Consider the following 18,073-nt stretch of genomic DNA (forward strand, 5'->3'; position numbering starts at 1 on the left):
TCCCTCCTCCCTTGCTCTTCTCTCAATAAAAGACCCATTCAAGCCAACCACAATAGATGATTTTATGCAGCATAAGGCATTTAAAAAATAAAGCTTAGACTAGGGTTCAATACAATGTTCCAAAAGTAAGAATTATGAATTCTACATACTGTTATACATTATTTAATAGAAGAGATAATTTTTAAATTTAATTGCCAAGAATGTAAGAATTATATGCTATCTTTTTTTTTTTTAATGTTTTATTTATTTTTGAGACAGAGAGAGACAGAGCATGAACGGGGGAGGGGCAGAGAGAGAGGGAGACACAGAATCGGAAACAGGCTCCAGGCTCTGAGCCATCAGCCCAGAGCCTGACGCGGGGCTCGAACTCACGGACCGCGAGATCGTGACCTGGCTGAAGTCGGACGCTTAACCGACTGCGCCACCCAGGCGCCCCAGAATTATATGCTATCTTAAGAGACTCTTAAAAACTGAGAACAAACTGAGGGTTGATGGGGGGTGGGAGGGAGGCGAGGGTGGGTGATGGGTATTCAGGAGGGCACCTTTTGGGATGAGCACTGGGTGTTGTATGGAAACCAATTTGACAATAAATTTCATATATTGAAAAAAAAAGAATTATATGCTATCAAAAAGCAAATTAAAAATAGGTATTTTTTAAACAACAGTTGGAATTGAGTTTTCTTAAAACCTGATCTCAAATGGATGAAGAGTGGACTGTTGGGTCACAATGGCTTTTGCTTGCCACTCTGCCCCCCATGATTGTAACACATTCCTGCAGCCACGTGATGGTTAATTTTATGTGTCAGCTTGACTGGCACACACTGTGCCAAATATCTGGTCAGACATTCTGGATGAGGGTGAGAGTATTTGGGGACAAGATTAACATTTAACTCAGACTAAGCAAGTCAGATTGCTTTCCCTAATGTGGGCAGACTTCATCCATGTAAGCCTGAATAGAACACAGAGGCTGACCCTTCCATGAGTAAGAGAGGAATTTCCCTGCCTGATGGCCTTGAAACTGGGACATCAGCTTTTTTCCTACCTCTGGATTTGAACTCAGTATTGAGCCTCCTGGCCTTCAGATGAACTATACTATCAATTCTCCTGGGACTTGCACTACAGATCTGGGAACTTACCAGACATCATAATTACCTGAACCAACACTTTCTTTTTTTTTTTTTAACGTTTATTTATTTTTGAGACAGAGAGAGAGACAGAGCATAAATGGGGGAGGGGCAGAGAGAGAGGGAGACACAGAATCAGAAGCAGGCTCCAGGCTCTGAGCCATCAGCCCAGAGCCGACGCGGGGCTTGAACTCATGGACCGTGAGATCGTGACCTGAGCTGAAGTCGGAGGCTTAACTGACTGAGCCATCCAGGTGCCCCCCAACACTTTCTTTTAAAATTTTTTATTTGAATTTTTTAAGTGTTTATTTATTTTATTTTTTGAGAGAGAGAGAGAGAGCACGTGCAAGTGGGGGAGGAACAGAGAGAGAGGGAGAAAGAGAATCCGAAGCAGGCTCTAGGCTCTTAGCGGTCAGTGCAGAGCCTGACATAGGGCTCGAACCCACGAACCGTGAGATCATTGCCTGAGCCGAAGTCAGATACACCCAGGCATCCCCTGAACCAGTTCTTAATAGTGAATCTTTTTCTGCTCTTTACACAGACACACACTCTATCATTTCTGCTTTCTGGAGAACCCAGACTACTGCAAACCACAATAGCAGTCAGCATATAATCTATGAAATATATACTATGACATGTACCATATTGACTTTGGACATAGACATACCTGCAGTCAGGTTTAAGCTCTACCACTGGCTAGACATATGACCTTTGACAAATTATTTCATCTTTCTCCATATCAATTTCCTGATCTTTAAATATGGGAATTCTTGTGACACTATATAACATAGTTCTTAAATAATACATAGCAGGCTATCAAGATATACTAGTTTTTTGACATTCTAAACTGGACTTCAAAACAAATATAACCAATAAAATAATAATATAAATATTAATAATTTTAATAAATCATGTTATTTCCATGAATGAGTTGTGCAGGCATACCTCAGAGATATTGTGGGTTTGGCTTCAGACTACTGCAATAAACCAAATATCTCAGCAAGCAAGTCAAATGAAATTTCGGTTTCCCAGTGCATATAAAAGTTATGTTTACCTATACTGTAGTCTGTTTAGTGTGCAATAGCATTGTGTCTAAAACAACACTGAATATACCTGAATTAAAAAATACTTTATTGCTGAAAAATGATAATTAGCATCTGAGCTTTTAGCAAATCATAATCTTTTTGCTGATGAAGAGTCTTGCCTTGATCATGATGGCTGCTGCCTGATCAGGGCGGTGGTTGCTGAAGGTTGGGGTGACTGTGGCTATTTCTTTTTTTTTTTTTTTTTTTTATATGAAGTTTATTGACAAATTGGTTTCCATACAACACCCAGTGCTCATCCCAAAAGGTGCCCTCCTCAATACCCATCACCCACCCGCCCCTCCCTCCCACCCCCCATCAACCCTCAGTGACTGTGGCTATTTCTTAAACTAAGACAATAATGAAGCTTGCCACATTGATTGATTCTTTCATAATGATTTCTCTGTAACATGTGATGCTGTTTGGTAGCATTTTACCCACCATAAGACTTCTTTCAGAATTGGGAACAATCCTCTCAAACCCTGCTGTTGTTTTATCAACTAGTATATGTAATATTCTAAATCCTTTGTTGTCATTTCAACAATCTTTATAGTATCTTTGCCAGGAATAGATTCCATCTCAAGAAACCGCTTTTTTGATCATCATAAGTAGCAACTGGTCATCTGTTAACATTTGATCATGAGATTGCAGAGATTCAGTCCCATCTCCAGGCTCCACTTCTCATTCAGTTCTCTTGCTGTTTCTACCACATCTGCAGATATTTCTCCACTGAAGTCTTGAACCTCTCCAAGTTATCTGTGAGGGTGGGAATAAACTTCTCCCAAGCTCCTTTTCATGTTTGTATTTTGACCCCTTCCCATGAATCACGAATGTTCTTGATGCCATCTAGAATGGTGAATCCTTTCCAGAGGGTTTTCCATTTACTTTGCCCAGGCCCACCAGAGGAATTACTATCTATGGCATCTATAGCCTTAAGAAATGTATTTCTTAAATAAGAAGACTTGAAAGTCAAAATTACTCTTTGATCCATGGATGTTGTGTTAACATACATGAAAACATTAATCTCATTGTACATCATCAGAGCTCTTGGATGACCAGGTGCATGGCCAATGAGCAGTTATATTTTGAAAGGAATCTTTTTTCTCTGTGCAGTAGATCTCAACAGTGGGCTTGAAATATTCAGTAACCCATGTTGTAAACATATGGGCTGTCATCCAGCTTTTGTTGTTCCATTTATAGTGCACAGGCAGAGTAGATTTAGCATAATTCTTAAGGGCCCTAAGATTTTCAGAATGGTAAATGCACATTGGCTTTAATTTAAAGTCACCGGCTGCATTAGCTTCTAATAAGAGAATCAGCCTGTCCTTTGGAGATTTAAAGCCAGGCATTGACTTCTTCTAAGTAACTTTCAAAGTTTTAGATGACATAGAAGGTGGTTTTATCTACACTGAAAACCTTTTGTTTATTGTAGCCACCTTTATTAATTATGTTAGTTAGATCCTCCAGAAAACTCACTGCAGTTTCTACATCAGCACTTGCTGCTTCACTTTGCACTTTGATGTAATGAAGATGGCTTCTTTCCTTAAACCTTGTGAAACAACCTCTGCTAGCTTCAAACTTTTCTTCTGCAGCTTCCTCATCTCTCTCTGCCTTCTTAGAATTGAAGAGAGTTGAGGGCCTTGTTCTGAACTAGGTTTTGGCTTAGCGAATGCTGTGACTGGTTGGATCTATCAGGACTACTAAAACTTTCTCCATATCAGCAGTTAGGCTATTTCACTTTCAGATCATTTGTGGCATAGCACTTTTCATTTCCTTCAATAACTTTCCCTTTTTTTTTTTTTTACAACTTGACTAACTGGCACAAGAGGCCCAGCTCTCAGTCTGTCTTATATGCCTTCCTCACAGAACTTAATCATTTCTAGCTTTTGGTCTAAAATGAGAGACATATGACTCTTCCTTTTACTTGCATACTTAGAGGCAATTGTAGGGTTATTAATTGGCTTACTTTCAACATTGCTGTATCTTAAGGAATAGGGAAGCCTGAGGAGAGGGAAAGAGACAGGCCAGTCAGTGGAACAGTCAGAACACACACAACATTTATCAGTTAAATTTGCTGCCTTTTATGGACACAATTTGTGGCACCCCAAAACAATTACAATCATAACATCAAAGATCACTGATCACAGATAACCATAACAACTATAATAATAATGAGAAAATTTGAAATATTGTGAGAATTACCAAAGTGTGACACACAAAGTGGGGAAATGCTGTTGGAAAAATGGTGCCAATAGCCTTGCTTTATATAGGGTTACAATACTTCAATTTGTAAAAAACTTAATTATCTGCAGGGGCCACAAGTAGGAAGGAGAGACACTTCACTGAAAACTTAAATAATTTCGAAATTTTGAACCATATAAATTAATTATCTGTTGAAAAATTAAAAACAGAACAAGGGGAAGGAAACCATTAGGGCACATTCACATTAAAGTTTCTCTGTATACCCTTTGAAAGTTGTATTACACTGTTTTATTTATAGTTCCCAGCTGCAAATCTCCTAGCTTTGCTGCTTTGACCTGATTTGGGTAATTTAAAAACTAGAATCTAGACAGATGTACATGCAGTGCTTTAATTATCATAGTTTAAATTTTTAGCAAGATCAGTTAGTGTTAATATAGGTAGTGCCTATCTTATGGGCAAGTTGTGCTATAAAAATTTCTACTCTACACTTAAACCTGGTTAAGATGGTAAATTTTGTGTTATGTGGTTTTTATCACAATAAAACTTTTAAACCTAACTTGATTCATTTGTAAAGGTGAAAGTTTTAAATCAGAATATTTCCAACTACAGGTTGTTGGTTCTCAATCATGTGATTAAAATGACCTGTGTACATTCCTTGATGGCTTATATAAATGTGTACACTATGTTATGATTATTTCCCTTTGTTAAAAATAGCAATATTTGTAAATATTTGTGTGTATTCAAGGAGTGATTTGTGTATTATTAATAAATGTAAACAGCAATACTTTAAAAAACAAGATTCTTCTTTCAGACCACCAAGTGAGCACTGTCTTTCTTTTAATATAAGGTGGTGTATACATGCTAGGTAAGAAAAGTGAACACATGGGCCCCTTACGGGGTTCACTCTGTAGTTATATAGACCACTTAAAACCATGCAAAAAGCTTTCCAATGAGATGGTATGAATATTGTCAAGTGACTCATACAGACAATACCTGCTCTTGCTGACAGGAACAGAAGATTTCTGGGCACCTTGATGTTTGGGGAGTTTATAGAGGACACTATTGAAAAAGTGGGTCAGGATCTGTATAGACAGGAAGAAAAGAGCAGTTCAAATGTAGAATAACAGAAGAACAGTAGACAGAAACTTGAGATGGACAAGAATGAACTGTTTTTAGTGGAGTGCTCTCAGGCAAACAGATGGGAGAGAAATAAGGGAACCATAGGTAGCAGTGACATTGTAAAAGGTCTTCTGGAAGTTGGGGCTTTATTTGGGAAGCACTGGTTTTAGATTATGGAAGTGATATCATAAACATTACGTAGATATATGTTTACTCACCCATATTTCCTCCCTTTTCTTCATTCATTCAACAAATATTTTTTGACCACTTCCTTTGTGCAAATCACTGATATAAGAAAATTAGCCTGACCATAAAGTACGGAAGATGGGCAGAGGCAAGTATGAAACAGAAAGTCAAGGATTGTGGTTATACTTCTGGAGTTGATGAGAAGGCTAATGTTTTTTGAACACTTAAGAGGATATGTGAGATACTGTGTTAAATGCTTATATGTGCTCTCTATTATCTTCATAATCCTATGAAATAGATACTTTTATTCCAGTGAACCAGTGAAGAAACAGGTTTAACGAGGTTAGTTGACACAGATTATCACAGAACAAATAGTGTAAATATCATGTGTTTAGGAGATCAGTAATATTTTTTTATTGATTCTCCCCCTGTGTAGTAGGCATATTACATATCATTATTCCTGTTTTAGAGATAAACAGAATTGAGGTACTTGCTTGGGCAGTCATTTAACAAATAGTAAGCACCAACTATATGCTCAGGTTTTCTTCTAGGCAATTGGGGCATAACAATGGATAAGATAGATCAAGGTTCCTGTCTTTAGGAAGTTACTTTCTGGTGGGAATGAATAACACTGAGCATTTATGTAAATAATGTAATATAATTTTTGGAGCTGGCAAGTACTATGATGTAGACAAAATAAGTAAGGTAAAATGATACAGGGGCTGGCTGTCTTAGAGAGAAGGCCTTTCTGTGGAAGGGATAATGGCTGAGACCTGCATAAAAAAAAGGCATTCTCGAAACAATTGGAAGGAAAAACATTCCAAACAGAAGTTCAACAAGTGCAGAGGCCCAGTGATAGGAACACAGCTGGCATGTTCAAGCGACAGACACAACACCTTGTGGCTTAAACATGGTGAAGGAAGGGAGGAAGAATGAGTAAGAAGAGGTATGCTTGGAGCTAGGTCATGCAAGCCATGGTAGGTCATGGTAAGCAGTTTGGTTCTTATTCTGTGGGCAATAGGAAACCACTGGAGAGTTATAAACAGAGTGTCCATGTATGTATGCCTGGAGGTGGGGTGGGGTGAGGTGGTGGTGAGATGGTATGATTTACACTTAAAAAAAATTATTTAGTTAAATTTTTGTTAGTTAACATACAATGTAGTATTGGTTTTAGGAGTAGAACCCAGAGATTCATCACTTACATATAACACCCAGTGCCCATCCCATCAAATGCCACTTCCTGAAAAAAACTCCTCATTGCTGTTTGCAGAATGGGGGACTGTGCATGGTGAGATAAGACTGAGGTAGTTACACAGTTAATTGATCAACTGAAAGATCATGGTGGCTTTGAGTAGAGGTTGGTAGCAGAGGTGATTGTGACAGAAGTGATGTGTTTGAGACATGCTTTACAAGTGGAACCATATAACTGATTGGTGAATTCACACATTAGATAGGCAGACACTATAATGTTTAAGAGATAGATGAAATTGCCCAGATGTGAATTCCCCCTTTTCGATTTATTATCTGTGTGATATTGGCTAAGTTTTTAACTACTCCATGCTTCAGTTGTCTCATCAGTAAATGAGAATAATAATAGGAACCTACCTAGTATGGGTGTTTTAATGAGTAATTTACTATGGTTACATAGTCCTCAATAAGTGTCATGTTGTTGTTGTTGTTGTTGTTGTTGTTGTTTAGAAGGTTTGAAGGAAAAGGAATTGAGAATGACTTACATATTATTTGCCATATCAAATGAGTACATAGTGTGGGGCCTTAAAGACACAAGAAATACTTTGCGGATGAGTCGTTCTAAGGATGGAATTCAGTGGCTCAGTCTTGTCCTTAACAAATTTAAGGCATCTAAGATGACCCAGATCATGCCAGGATAATGTAATAAAATAGGATTTGTATGTGGATCTTTCCAGTCTTAACACCCACCCTTTTCCACTCTCTGAGAGACAAAATAAATGAGTGAATATGAGCACAGATTCTGCAAGCTTGTTGGATCTATTTTTGAAAATTTTTTTTAAATATGAAATTTATTATCAAATTGGTTTCCATACAACATCCAGTGCTCATCCCAACAGGTGCCCTCCTCAATACCATCACCCACCCCCCCCTCCCTTCCACCCCCCATCAACCCTCAGTTTGTTCTCAGTTTTTAAGAGTCTCTTATGGTTTGGCTCCCTCCCTCTCTAACCTCTTTTTTTTTTTTCCTTCCCCTCCCCAGTGGTCTTCTATTAACTTTCTCAGGATCCACATAAGAGTGAAAACATATGGTATCTATCTTTCTCTGTATGACTTATTTCACTTAGCATAACACTCTCCAGTTCCATCCACGTTGCTACAAAGGGCCATATTTCATTCTTTCTCATTGCCACGTTGTATTCCATTGTGTATATGAACCACAATTTCTTTATCCATTCATCAGTTGATGGACATTTAGGCTCTTTCCAGAATATGGCAATTGTTGAGAGTGCCGCTATAAACATTGGGGTACAAGTGCCCCTATGCATCAGCACTCCTGTATCCCTTGGGTAAATTCCTAGCAGTGCTATTGCTGGGTCATAGGGTAGATCTAATTTTAATGTTTTGAGGAACCTCCACACTGTTTTCCAGAACAGCTGCATCAGTTTGCATTCCACCCAACAGTGCAAGAGGGTTCCCGTTTCTCCACATCCTTGCCAGCATCTATAGTCTCCTGATTTGTTCATTTTAGCCACTCTGACTGGCATGAGGCCGTATCTGAGTGTGGTTTTGATATGTATTTCCCTGATGAGGAGCGACATTGAGCATCTTTTCATGTGCCTGTTGGCCATCCGGATGTCTTCTTTAGAGAAGTGTCTATTCATGTCTTCTGCCCATTTCTTCACTGGATTATTTGTTTTTCGGGTGTGGAGTTTGGTGAGCTCTTTATAGATTTTGGATACTAGCCCTTTGTCTGATATGTCATTTGCAAATATCTTTTCCCATTCCGTTGGTTGCCTTTTAGTTTTGTTGGTTGTTTCCTTTGCTGTGCAGAAGCTTTTTATCTTCATGAGGTCCCAATAGTTCATTTTTGCTTTTAATTTCCTTGCCTTTGGGGATGTGTCAAGTAAGAAATTGCTGCGGCTGAGGTCAGAGAGGTCTTTTCCTGCTTTCTCCTCTAGGGTTTTGATGGTTTCCTGTCTCACATTCAGGTCCTTTATCCATTTTGAGTTTATTTTTGTGAATGGTGTAAGAAAGTGGTCTAGTTTCAACCTTCTGCATGTTGCTGTCCAGTTCTCCCAGCACCATTTGTTAAAGAGACTGTCTTTTTTCCATTGGATATTCTTTCCTGCTTTGTCAAAGATGAGTTGGCCATACGTTTGTGGGTCTAGTTCTGGGGTTTCTATTCTATTCCATTGGTCTATGTGCCTGTTTTTGTGCCAATATCATGCTATCTTGATGATTACAGTGTTGTAGTAAGAGGCTAAAGTCTGGGATTGTGATGCCTCCTGCTTTGGTCTTCTTCTTCAAATTACTTTGGCTATTCAGGGCCTTTTGTGGTTCCATACAGATTTTAGGATTGCTTGTTCTAGTTTCGAGAAGAATGCTGGTGCAATTTTGATTGGGATTGCATTGAATGTGTAGATAACTTTGGGTAGTATTGACATTTTGACAATATTTATTCTTCCAATCCATCAGCACGGAATGTTTTCCATTTCTTTATATCTTCTTCAATTTCCTTCATAAGCTTTCTATAGTTTTCAGCATACAGATCTTTACATCTTTGGTTAGGTTTATTCCTAGGTAGTTTATGCTTCTTGGTGCAGTTGTGAGTGGGATCAGTTTATTTGTCTTTCTGTTGCTTCATTATGAGTGTATAAGAATGCAACTGATTTCTCTACATTGATTTTGTGTCCTGCGACTTTGCTGAATTCATGTATCAGTTTTAGGAGACCATTAGTGGAGTCTGTTGGGTTTTCCAATATCATATCATGTCATCTGCATAAAGTGAAAGCTTGACTTCCAGCATTTCCAATTTTGATGCCTTTGATTTCCTTTTGTTGCCTGATTGCTGATGCTAGCACTTCTAACACTATGTTAAACAAGAGTGGTGAGAGTGGACATCCCTGTCGTGTTCCTGATCTCAGGGAAAAAGCTCTCAGTTTTTCCCCATTGAGGATGATATTAGCTGTGGGCTTTTCATAAATGGCCTTTATGATGTTTAAGTATGTTTCTTCTAACCCGACTTTCTTGAGGGTTTTTATTAAGAAAGGATGCTGAATTTTGTCAAATGCTTTTTCTGCATCGATTGACAGGGTCATATGGTTCTTATCTTTTCTTTTATTAATGTGATGTATCGCATTGATTTGTGAATGTTGAACCAGCCCTGCAGCCCAGGAATGAATCCCACTTGATCATGGTGAATAATTCTTTTTATATGCTGTTGAATTCGATTTGCTAGTATCTTATTGAGAATTTTTGCATCTATATTCATCAGGGATATTGGCCTGTAGTTCTCTTTTTTTGCTGGGTCTCTGTCTGGTTTAGGAATCAAAGTAATGCTGGCTTCATAGAATGAGTCTGGAAGTTTTCCTTCCCTTCCTATTTTTTGGAACAGCTTGAGAAGGATAGGTATTATCTCTGCTTTAAATGTCTGGTAGAACTCCCCTGGGAAGCCATCTGGTCCTGGACTCATTTGTTGGGAGATTTTTGATAACTGATTTAATTTCTTTGCTGGTTATGGGTGTGTTCAAGTTTTCTATTTCTTTCTGTGTGAGTTTTGGAAGTGCGTGGATGCTTAGGAATTTGTCCATTTCTTCCAGGTTGTCCAGTTTATTGGTATATAATTTTTCATAGTATTCCCTGATAATTGCCTGTGTTTCTGAGGGATTGGTTGTAATAATTCCATTTTCATTCATGATTTTATCTATTTGGGTCATATCCCTTTTCTTTTTGAGAAGCCTGGCTAGAGGTTTATCAATTTTGTTTATTTTTTCAAAAAGCCAACTCTTGGTTTCATTGATCTGCTCTACAGTTTTTTTAGATTCTATATTGTTTAATTCTGCTCTGATCTTTATTATTTCTCTTCTTCTGCTGGCTTTGGGGTGTCTTTGTTGATCTGCTTCTATTTCCTTTAGGTGTGCTGTTAGATTTTGTGTTTGGGATTTTTCTTGTTTCTTAAGATAGGCCTGGACTGCAATTATTTTCCTTTCAGGACTGTCTTTGCTGCATCCCAAAGAGTTTGGATTGTTGTATTTTCATTTTCATTTGTTTCCATATATTTTTAAATTTCTTCTCTAATTGCCTGGTTGACCCACTCATTCTTTAGTAGGTTCTTTAACCTCCATGTTTTTGGAGGTTTTCCAGACTTTTCCTGTGGTTGAGCATTGTGGTCTGAAAGTGTGCATGGTAGTTTCTCAATTCTTGTACACTTATGCAGGGCTGTTTTGTGACCAAGTATGCGATGTATCTTGGAGAATGTTCCATGTGCACTCAAGAAGAAAGTATATTCTGTGGCTTTGGGATGCAGAGTTCTAAATATATCTGTCAAATCATTCTGGTCCAATGTATCATTCAGGGCCCTTGTTTCTTTATTGATCCTGTGTCTTGATGATCTATCCATTGTTGTAAGTGGCGTATTAAAGTCCCCTGCAATTCCCACATTCTTATCAATAAGGTTGCTTATGTTTGTGATTAATTGTTTTATATATTTGGGGGCTCCCGTATTCGGTGCATAGACATTTATGATTGTTAGCTCTTCCTGATGGATAGACCCTCTAATTATTATATAATGCTCTTCTTCATCTCTTGTTACAGCCTTTAATTAAAGTCTATTTTGTCTGATATAAGTATGGCTACTCCAGCTTTCTTTTGACCTCCAGCAGCATGATAGATAGTTTTCCATCCCCTCACTTTCAATCTGAAGGTGTCCTCAGGTCTAAAAGGAGTCTCTTTTAGACAGACAGCAAATAGATGGGTCTTGTTTTTTTATCCATTCTGATACCCTATGTCTTTTGGTTGGAGCATTTAGTCCATTTACATTCAATGTTATTATAGAAAGATATGGGTTTAGAGTCATTGTGATGTCTGTAGGTTTCATGCTTGTAGTGATGTCTCTGGTCCTTTGTGGTCCTTGCAACATTTCACTCACAGAACCCCCCTTAGGATCTCTTATAGGGCTGGTTTAGTGGTGATGAATTCCTTCAGTGTTTGTTTGTTTGGGAAGACCTTTATCTCTCCTTCTATTCTGAATGACAGACTTGCTGGATAAAGGATTCTCGGGTGCACATTTTTTCTGTTCATCACATTGAAGATTTCCTGCCATTCCTTTCTGGCCTGCCAAGTTTCAGTAGATAGATCTGCCACTAGTCTTATCGTTCTCCCTTTATACGTTAGAGTGTGTTTATCCCTAGCTGCTTTCAGAGTTTTCTCTTTATCCTTGTATTTTGCCAGTTTTACTATGATATGTTGTGCAGAAGATCGATTCAAGTTACGTCTGAAGGGAGTTCTCTGTGCCTCTTGGATTTCAATGCCTATTTCATTCCCCATATCAGGGAAGTTCTCAGCCATGATTTGTTCAAATACACCTTCAGCCCCTTTCTCTCTCTCTTCCTCTTCTGGAATTCCTATTATACGGATATTGTTCCTTTTGATTGCATCACTTAGTTCTCTAATTCTCCCCTCATACTCCTGGATTTTTTTATCTCTCTTTTTCTCAGCTTCCTCTTTTTTCCATAATTTTATGTTCTAATTCACCAATTCTCTCCTCTGCCTCTTCAATCCAAGTTGTGGTCGCCTCCATTTTATTTTGCACCTCATTTATAGCACCTCATTTATTTTTATTTTTTAGCTCCTCATGAGTGTTTCTTACTCCCCTGATCTCTGTAGCAATAGATTCTCTGTTGTCCTCTATACTTTTTTCAAGCCCAGTGATTAATTTTATGACTAGTATTCTCAATTCTTGTTCTGTTATATTGCTTAAATTGTTTTTGATCAATTCGTTAGCTGTCGCTACTTCCTGGAGTTTCTTTTCAGCAGAATTCTTCCATTTCATCATTTAGAATAGTCCCTGGAGTGGCATGGAACTGCAGGGCACTTCCTGTGCTGTCTGGAGTAACTTGTTTTGGTGGGCGGGGCCGCAGTCAGACCTGATGTCTGTCCCCTGCCCACCACTGAGGCCACAGTCAGACTAGTGTTTACCTTATCTTACCCTCTCCCAGGGGCAGGACTCACTGTGGAGTGGTGTGGCCCCTGTCTGGGCTACTTGCACACTCCCAGGCTTATGGTGCTGCTTTGATGGGATCTGGCGTGTTAGCCAGGGTGGATCCTCAAGGTGCACAGGGGTGGGAGGGGCAGGCTTAGCTGGCTTTGCCATCAGTAGTCCCCTGCGGGAGAGGCCCTGCAGCACCGGGAGGGAGGCAGGCAGGCAGACCCACCGGAGGGATGGGTCCAGAGAAGCACAGCATTGGGTGTTTGCGCTATGCAAGTAAGTTCGGTGATGGGAGCTGGTTCCTTTTGGGATTTCGTCTATGGGATGGGAGTGGGAGATGGCCCTGGCCAGCGCCTTTGTTCCCTGCCGAGCTGAGCTCTGTCTTCCAGGGCTCAACACCTCTCCCTCCGGATGTCCTCTTGCCCTCATGCTGTCCAAGCAGAACTGTTGACTTATAACATTCCAGATGTTAAGTCCCGCTGGCTGTCAGAACTGACTCTGTCCGGCCCGTCCACTTTTGCAAGTCAGACTCAGGGGCTCTGCTTTGCGGGCGGGGGGGGGGGGGCTGCCCCTCCACCACCCCAGCTCCCTCCCGCCAGTCCGTCTAGCGTGCACCACCTCTCCACCTTTTCTACTTTCTTCCATTGGCCTCTTGTCTACGCTTGGCTCCAGAGAGTCCATTCTGCTAGTCTTCTGGCAGTTTTCTGGGTTATTTAGGCAGATGTGGGTAGAATCTAAGTGATCAGTAGGACGCAGTGAGCCTAACGTCCTCCTATGGCGCCATCTTCTCCATAAGATCTTGGATCTAAATTCTAGCCCTGTTGTTTGCTGTTTGCTGGATAGGTTACTTAAGCTTTCTTTGTGTCGGTTTTATTACCTGGAAAATGGAAATAATGGTTTGTTATTATAAAATAATGGTTTGTTAGTACCATACCCTGCACATAGAATGTCAAATGTTACATAAAGTGTTTGTTGCTATTGTTGGTACTTTCCAATCCTGAATATCGCTATAGAAAGGAAAAGAAAAGAATGTTCAAGACACTTTATGAAGAAAAGATTTAACAGGATTTTGGTGACAAATTGGATATGGAGGGTAATAATCAGGAGTCAAAGATGATTCTGACATTCTGAGCTGGAAGTGAGCTTGTTTGGGGTGGAGATAGGGTTAGTGAGGAGTTGAATTTTAGAATTTTTACCTTTGGAAATAGCCAAGAGAAAATGTCCAGAAAGCACTTAAAAATATGGGCACCGGAACTCAGAGAAAGTTTAAGACTAGAAATATAAATATGAAATCATCTGCCTAGAGGTGGTAACTAAAGCTACAGAGTGATTGAGTTTGGTGAGAGAGACAAGGAAAGAGAAGTGCAATGAGTAGAAAACCAAGGACTTAAGTGTAAGGATTTCCGTCTCTAAAGGCAAAGTATGTTGGAAGGCAAAGTGCAGAATTATAGAGGCAAGAAAGGTAAGAAAATAGCTGTAGTCTATGTTTGAGAACTAAAAGAAAAAGTTGGAAAGTGGTAAGTCACCTGAGGATTTCTTTTAAAAGATGTTTGGAATTCTTTGGAGAAGAACTAGCCATACAAAAATGGGATAATGGATGGTCCTAATGTGTTAGAATGATGGAAGCCAATGAGATTTAAGTTGACACAGGTATTACAGCAAATCTCAACAAGGAAGAGAGGAGCAGCTGTCCTAGGATAGCTGTGAAAATAATAAGTACAACTGCAGCAAGTATTAGTGCCCTTTATTTTTGTTATGTGCCAAATACTGTGCTTAGCAGTTTGTTCTCTCCCTAAATCCTTAGCAATTCTCCAAGATAAGGACAATTATTATATTATTCTCTGCAGAAGTGAAATATTGGAAACCACCTAAATGTCCACCAAAATAAACATTCCTTAAATAAATTATGGTATGTCCATATAATGTAATGCCCTACAGCGATTTTTTCAAAAATAAGGTAGATCTATACTACCAAAGGAAGCTATCAGTGAAATACTTTTATGTGATAATAAATACCTGTTGTACATATGTCCCAGTATACTCTAAACTCCTCATGGAGGGACACTGGGTTGTTTTCCTCTTGCAACATCAGGCCCTAACATGAGGCCTTGTATATTAGGATGCCTTGATGAGTACATAAATACAGGTAAAATGGAGAATACCAGTACCATACAGGCCTTCAGTATCTGTATGCATATGTATATGTGTACACTTCACAAACCTAAAAGCAGAAAATATTATAGTAATATTAAGGGAAATACCATTCAGAAATAGAATTTAACAACTCCTATTAGGATGTTTTCAGAGAGACTTCATTAGTTTAGACAACAATGCTGGTGCTTTGAAGAAAATGGTGAAAACAGAAAAGATGGTCCCAACTTTGGCAATGAAAGGAAGAGAATTACTGGGTTGGGATTGTACATGCTGAATTCTGTCTGTGGGTAGAAATGAGGTGAAAGGTCCCACTTGGGCTGTGGTTGAAGGCCTAAGATCAGCATAGAAGGTTTGTGAATTAGAAATTTCTGAAATGCTGAGTTTGTACAATGAAAAAATTCTTCAACCAAATATAGTCCCCTAACCAAATACTCATTATGATTCAACGTGTGTAGGGAGAATTTTAGATCTAAGTACTCTGTCATACAAATGGAAACAACATTATCCTAAACAGGTCTGTGATTCAAAAAGAAGATACCAATTTGCCAGTTAGGATCTGTAAGCTGCCTTATTTATTGTTACTGAAATATCATCCGCATTCTTGTATATGTATTCATTTGTTTTTATTTAAGAATCTTTAATTGTCTTGAAGATTGTAGATAATTGCCCACTCTAAGGTTACTCCTTTTGATGAAGTAAATACTAGATTTCTTCTGAGAGAAATAAGACTTAATGTGTTAGAAATCTTGATGAGATTCTGAATAATTAATTTTTTCTCATTCTTCTGAGTAACATTAACTTTTAAGGTCTTTATCAAATAAAAATAGAATTTATGGCATTTTTAATGTATATTTATTTTTGTTGGGTTGTTATATCTCATTTTCTCCTATATATTCATTTAAATCATATGGAAGTCTGCCTGAAATGCATTTTCACGATGATTCTGGGAACCATCCTTTTGATTGTAGGATATTTACTGCTGATATATGTATTCTGGTGTTTCTTGCTTTCCATCATACATAAATCCTAGTGACATATTGAATACCATAGAGGGTAACTGACTGATGGTAAATCAAACATTTTACAGCATACTATTGGGAATGTTAGATTCATTACTATAAAGGAATTATATTTGATCAGTATTTTCAGAGCTTCCTAATACTGTAATTTATTGATGCTTCTTAATGTTCTCTGTTAATTAATACATGCTCAAAATTGGGTTCATTTTAGCCATGTATAATATATGCTATAGTGAATCTTTTCCATACACACACAAGAAGGAGTAGCAAATATCCAACACTATCTTTGATTAGAACTATTAAGCCCAACAGCTTGTATTTATTGAACAAAGTGTTAATTACATAGTCAACTGGGTAGTTCATTCTCTAGTATAGGAATTATATATTAGAATAAAGCTATTTTGATGTATAGGTGCCAAAGGAAAATTGGCTAACAAGAAAGAGAATAGCCTTATATGTGATTAAGATACCAAATGAACAGTTTTAACTCACGATCATTTTTAATAGAGAATACGTAAGCTGGGTTTTTATTTTTAGTTCCTCCCTTTCCCTCCAGAGTTAAATGATGGAAAATGACTCTCAGTCCCCAGACCAGTCTTATGCATCATTCAAAATAGTCCTGACAGGCTAGCCCCTCTGGTAGCAGTGAGATTTATGGCTTTCCGTTCTTTGGTGTTCCATTACTCTGTCTACACCATCAAATTGATTAGTAGGTAGTGGAGAGCAAGGAAAGAGAGGTGACTGCATGGAGCCAGTAGGTGTTCATCATTTTAATGAACTGCTTAGAGATGGTTAATATTGTCCTTGATTCTCATTGTATCTGATGATGACTGGATCTTTTAAAATGTCCCCCCCCACCCCTTATTCTGTATTACAGGGCCCACTGGAAAATGATTTGGTAGTTCACGTAGCACTCATAGCAGAAAGTCAACGGTATGAAACCCAGATGGGTGGTGTGTTCCTTTGGGAAGTGGGGGGTTGGGGGGGCTTATTGCTTTATGTTGCAATATTGAGTCTCTTGGGAGAGATTAATTTCACAAACCCCTTGACAGGGTTTCAAGGATGTCTGTCATTAATGTTACTTTAAGTGCCAGAACAACAATCTTTTCATGATTAAAAATAACTTTGTTTTAGTTGATGTGAATATTAAAGACTGTGACCTGTGCCAGTGTTGTCTAGGGTGTAGTTTTGAGAAGTTAGTGCAACAAATAATGGAGATTCCCAAAATCAGTGCTTACTCTTTCTTCCAGCCCTCAGAGCTCCCATCTAATACCTTGTGAAGAACCCAAGAGGGCCTCTGGAACCCAGGGCAGATGGCATATTGCTCGTGTTAATAAGTGAAAACGTTCTCCAAGCTAGTGTAGTCTCATCTCTCTCCTCCTCTTTCTCCTCCACCATTCTCCACACTTTACATGCATTGCCTAAAAATGTCTCTCATTTTTTCCCTATTTTCTTTAGCCTTCAAGTTTTCCTCAACACGTATGGTATTCAGACCCAAACACCTCAACAGGTAGAGCCCATTCAGATTTGGGCTCAGCAGGAGCTGGTGAAAGTAAGTGATTCTGCTTCTTTGTTGACTTTGTGGAGGTGCTAGAGCATGATTATTAGACTTAGTTTACAGTCAGGTGGCATAGTTAAAGCCCGATTCTGAAATAGGGTCATTAATCTAAAAGCCTTTCTAATTAAGTTGAAAAACCTACTTTATCAGACATTATTAACTAAACACACACACACACACACACACACACACACACACACACACACAAAAACAAAAACAAATAAAACCTAAATTGTACGTATATACATTATATTCATAAGTCTTGTTGATTCTTACTCCCTTCTAAAGTCTATTACTGACCTAGACTGAGCACTTGAATAATGAATTAACCTTAATTTTAGTACTTGTGTGTAAAATTAATCTTTACATTGGATTTGATAATTTTCCCTTACATTAACTATTAAAGAAACCTTATAAATATTTATTGGTAATAATTACTTCCCTTTTTCTCT

General features: G+C 38.5%; 1 protein-coding gene across 7 annotated transcripts in view; it reads left to right on the plus strand.

The window, feature by feature from the left end:
* The window catches only part of PHKB (phosphorylase kinase regulatory subunit beta), a 269,916-nt gene that overhangs the window by 202,621 nt on the left and 49,222 nt on the right, over nt 1–18,073 (plus strand). For all 7 annotated transcript variants that reach the window (XM_047078353.1, XM_047078347.1, XM_047078349.1 and 4 more), the window contains 2 exons: nt 16,941–16,996; nt 17,522–17,615. In XM_047078353.1, coding sequence (XP_046934309.1) covers nt 16,941–16,996; nt 17,522–17,615 — 150 coding nt within the window. The remainder of the gene's footprint in view (nt 1–16,940; nt 16,997–17,521; nt 17,616–18,073) is intronic.

Source organism: Lynx rufus, unplaced genomic scaffold (genome assembly GCF_022079265.1).
Source record: "Lynx rufus isolate CCGP_SWC_20201006 ecotype Redwood Valley unplaced genomic scaffold, mLynRuf1.p SCAF_16, whole genome shotgun sequence".
Lineage (NCBI taxonomy): Eukaryota > Metazoa > Chordata > Mammalia > Carnivora > Felidae > Lynx > Lynx rufus.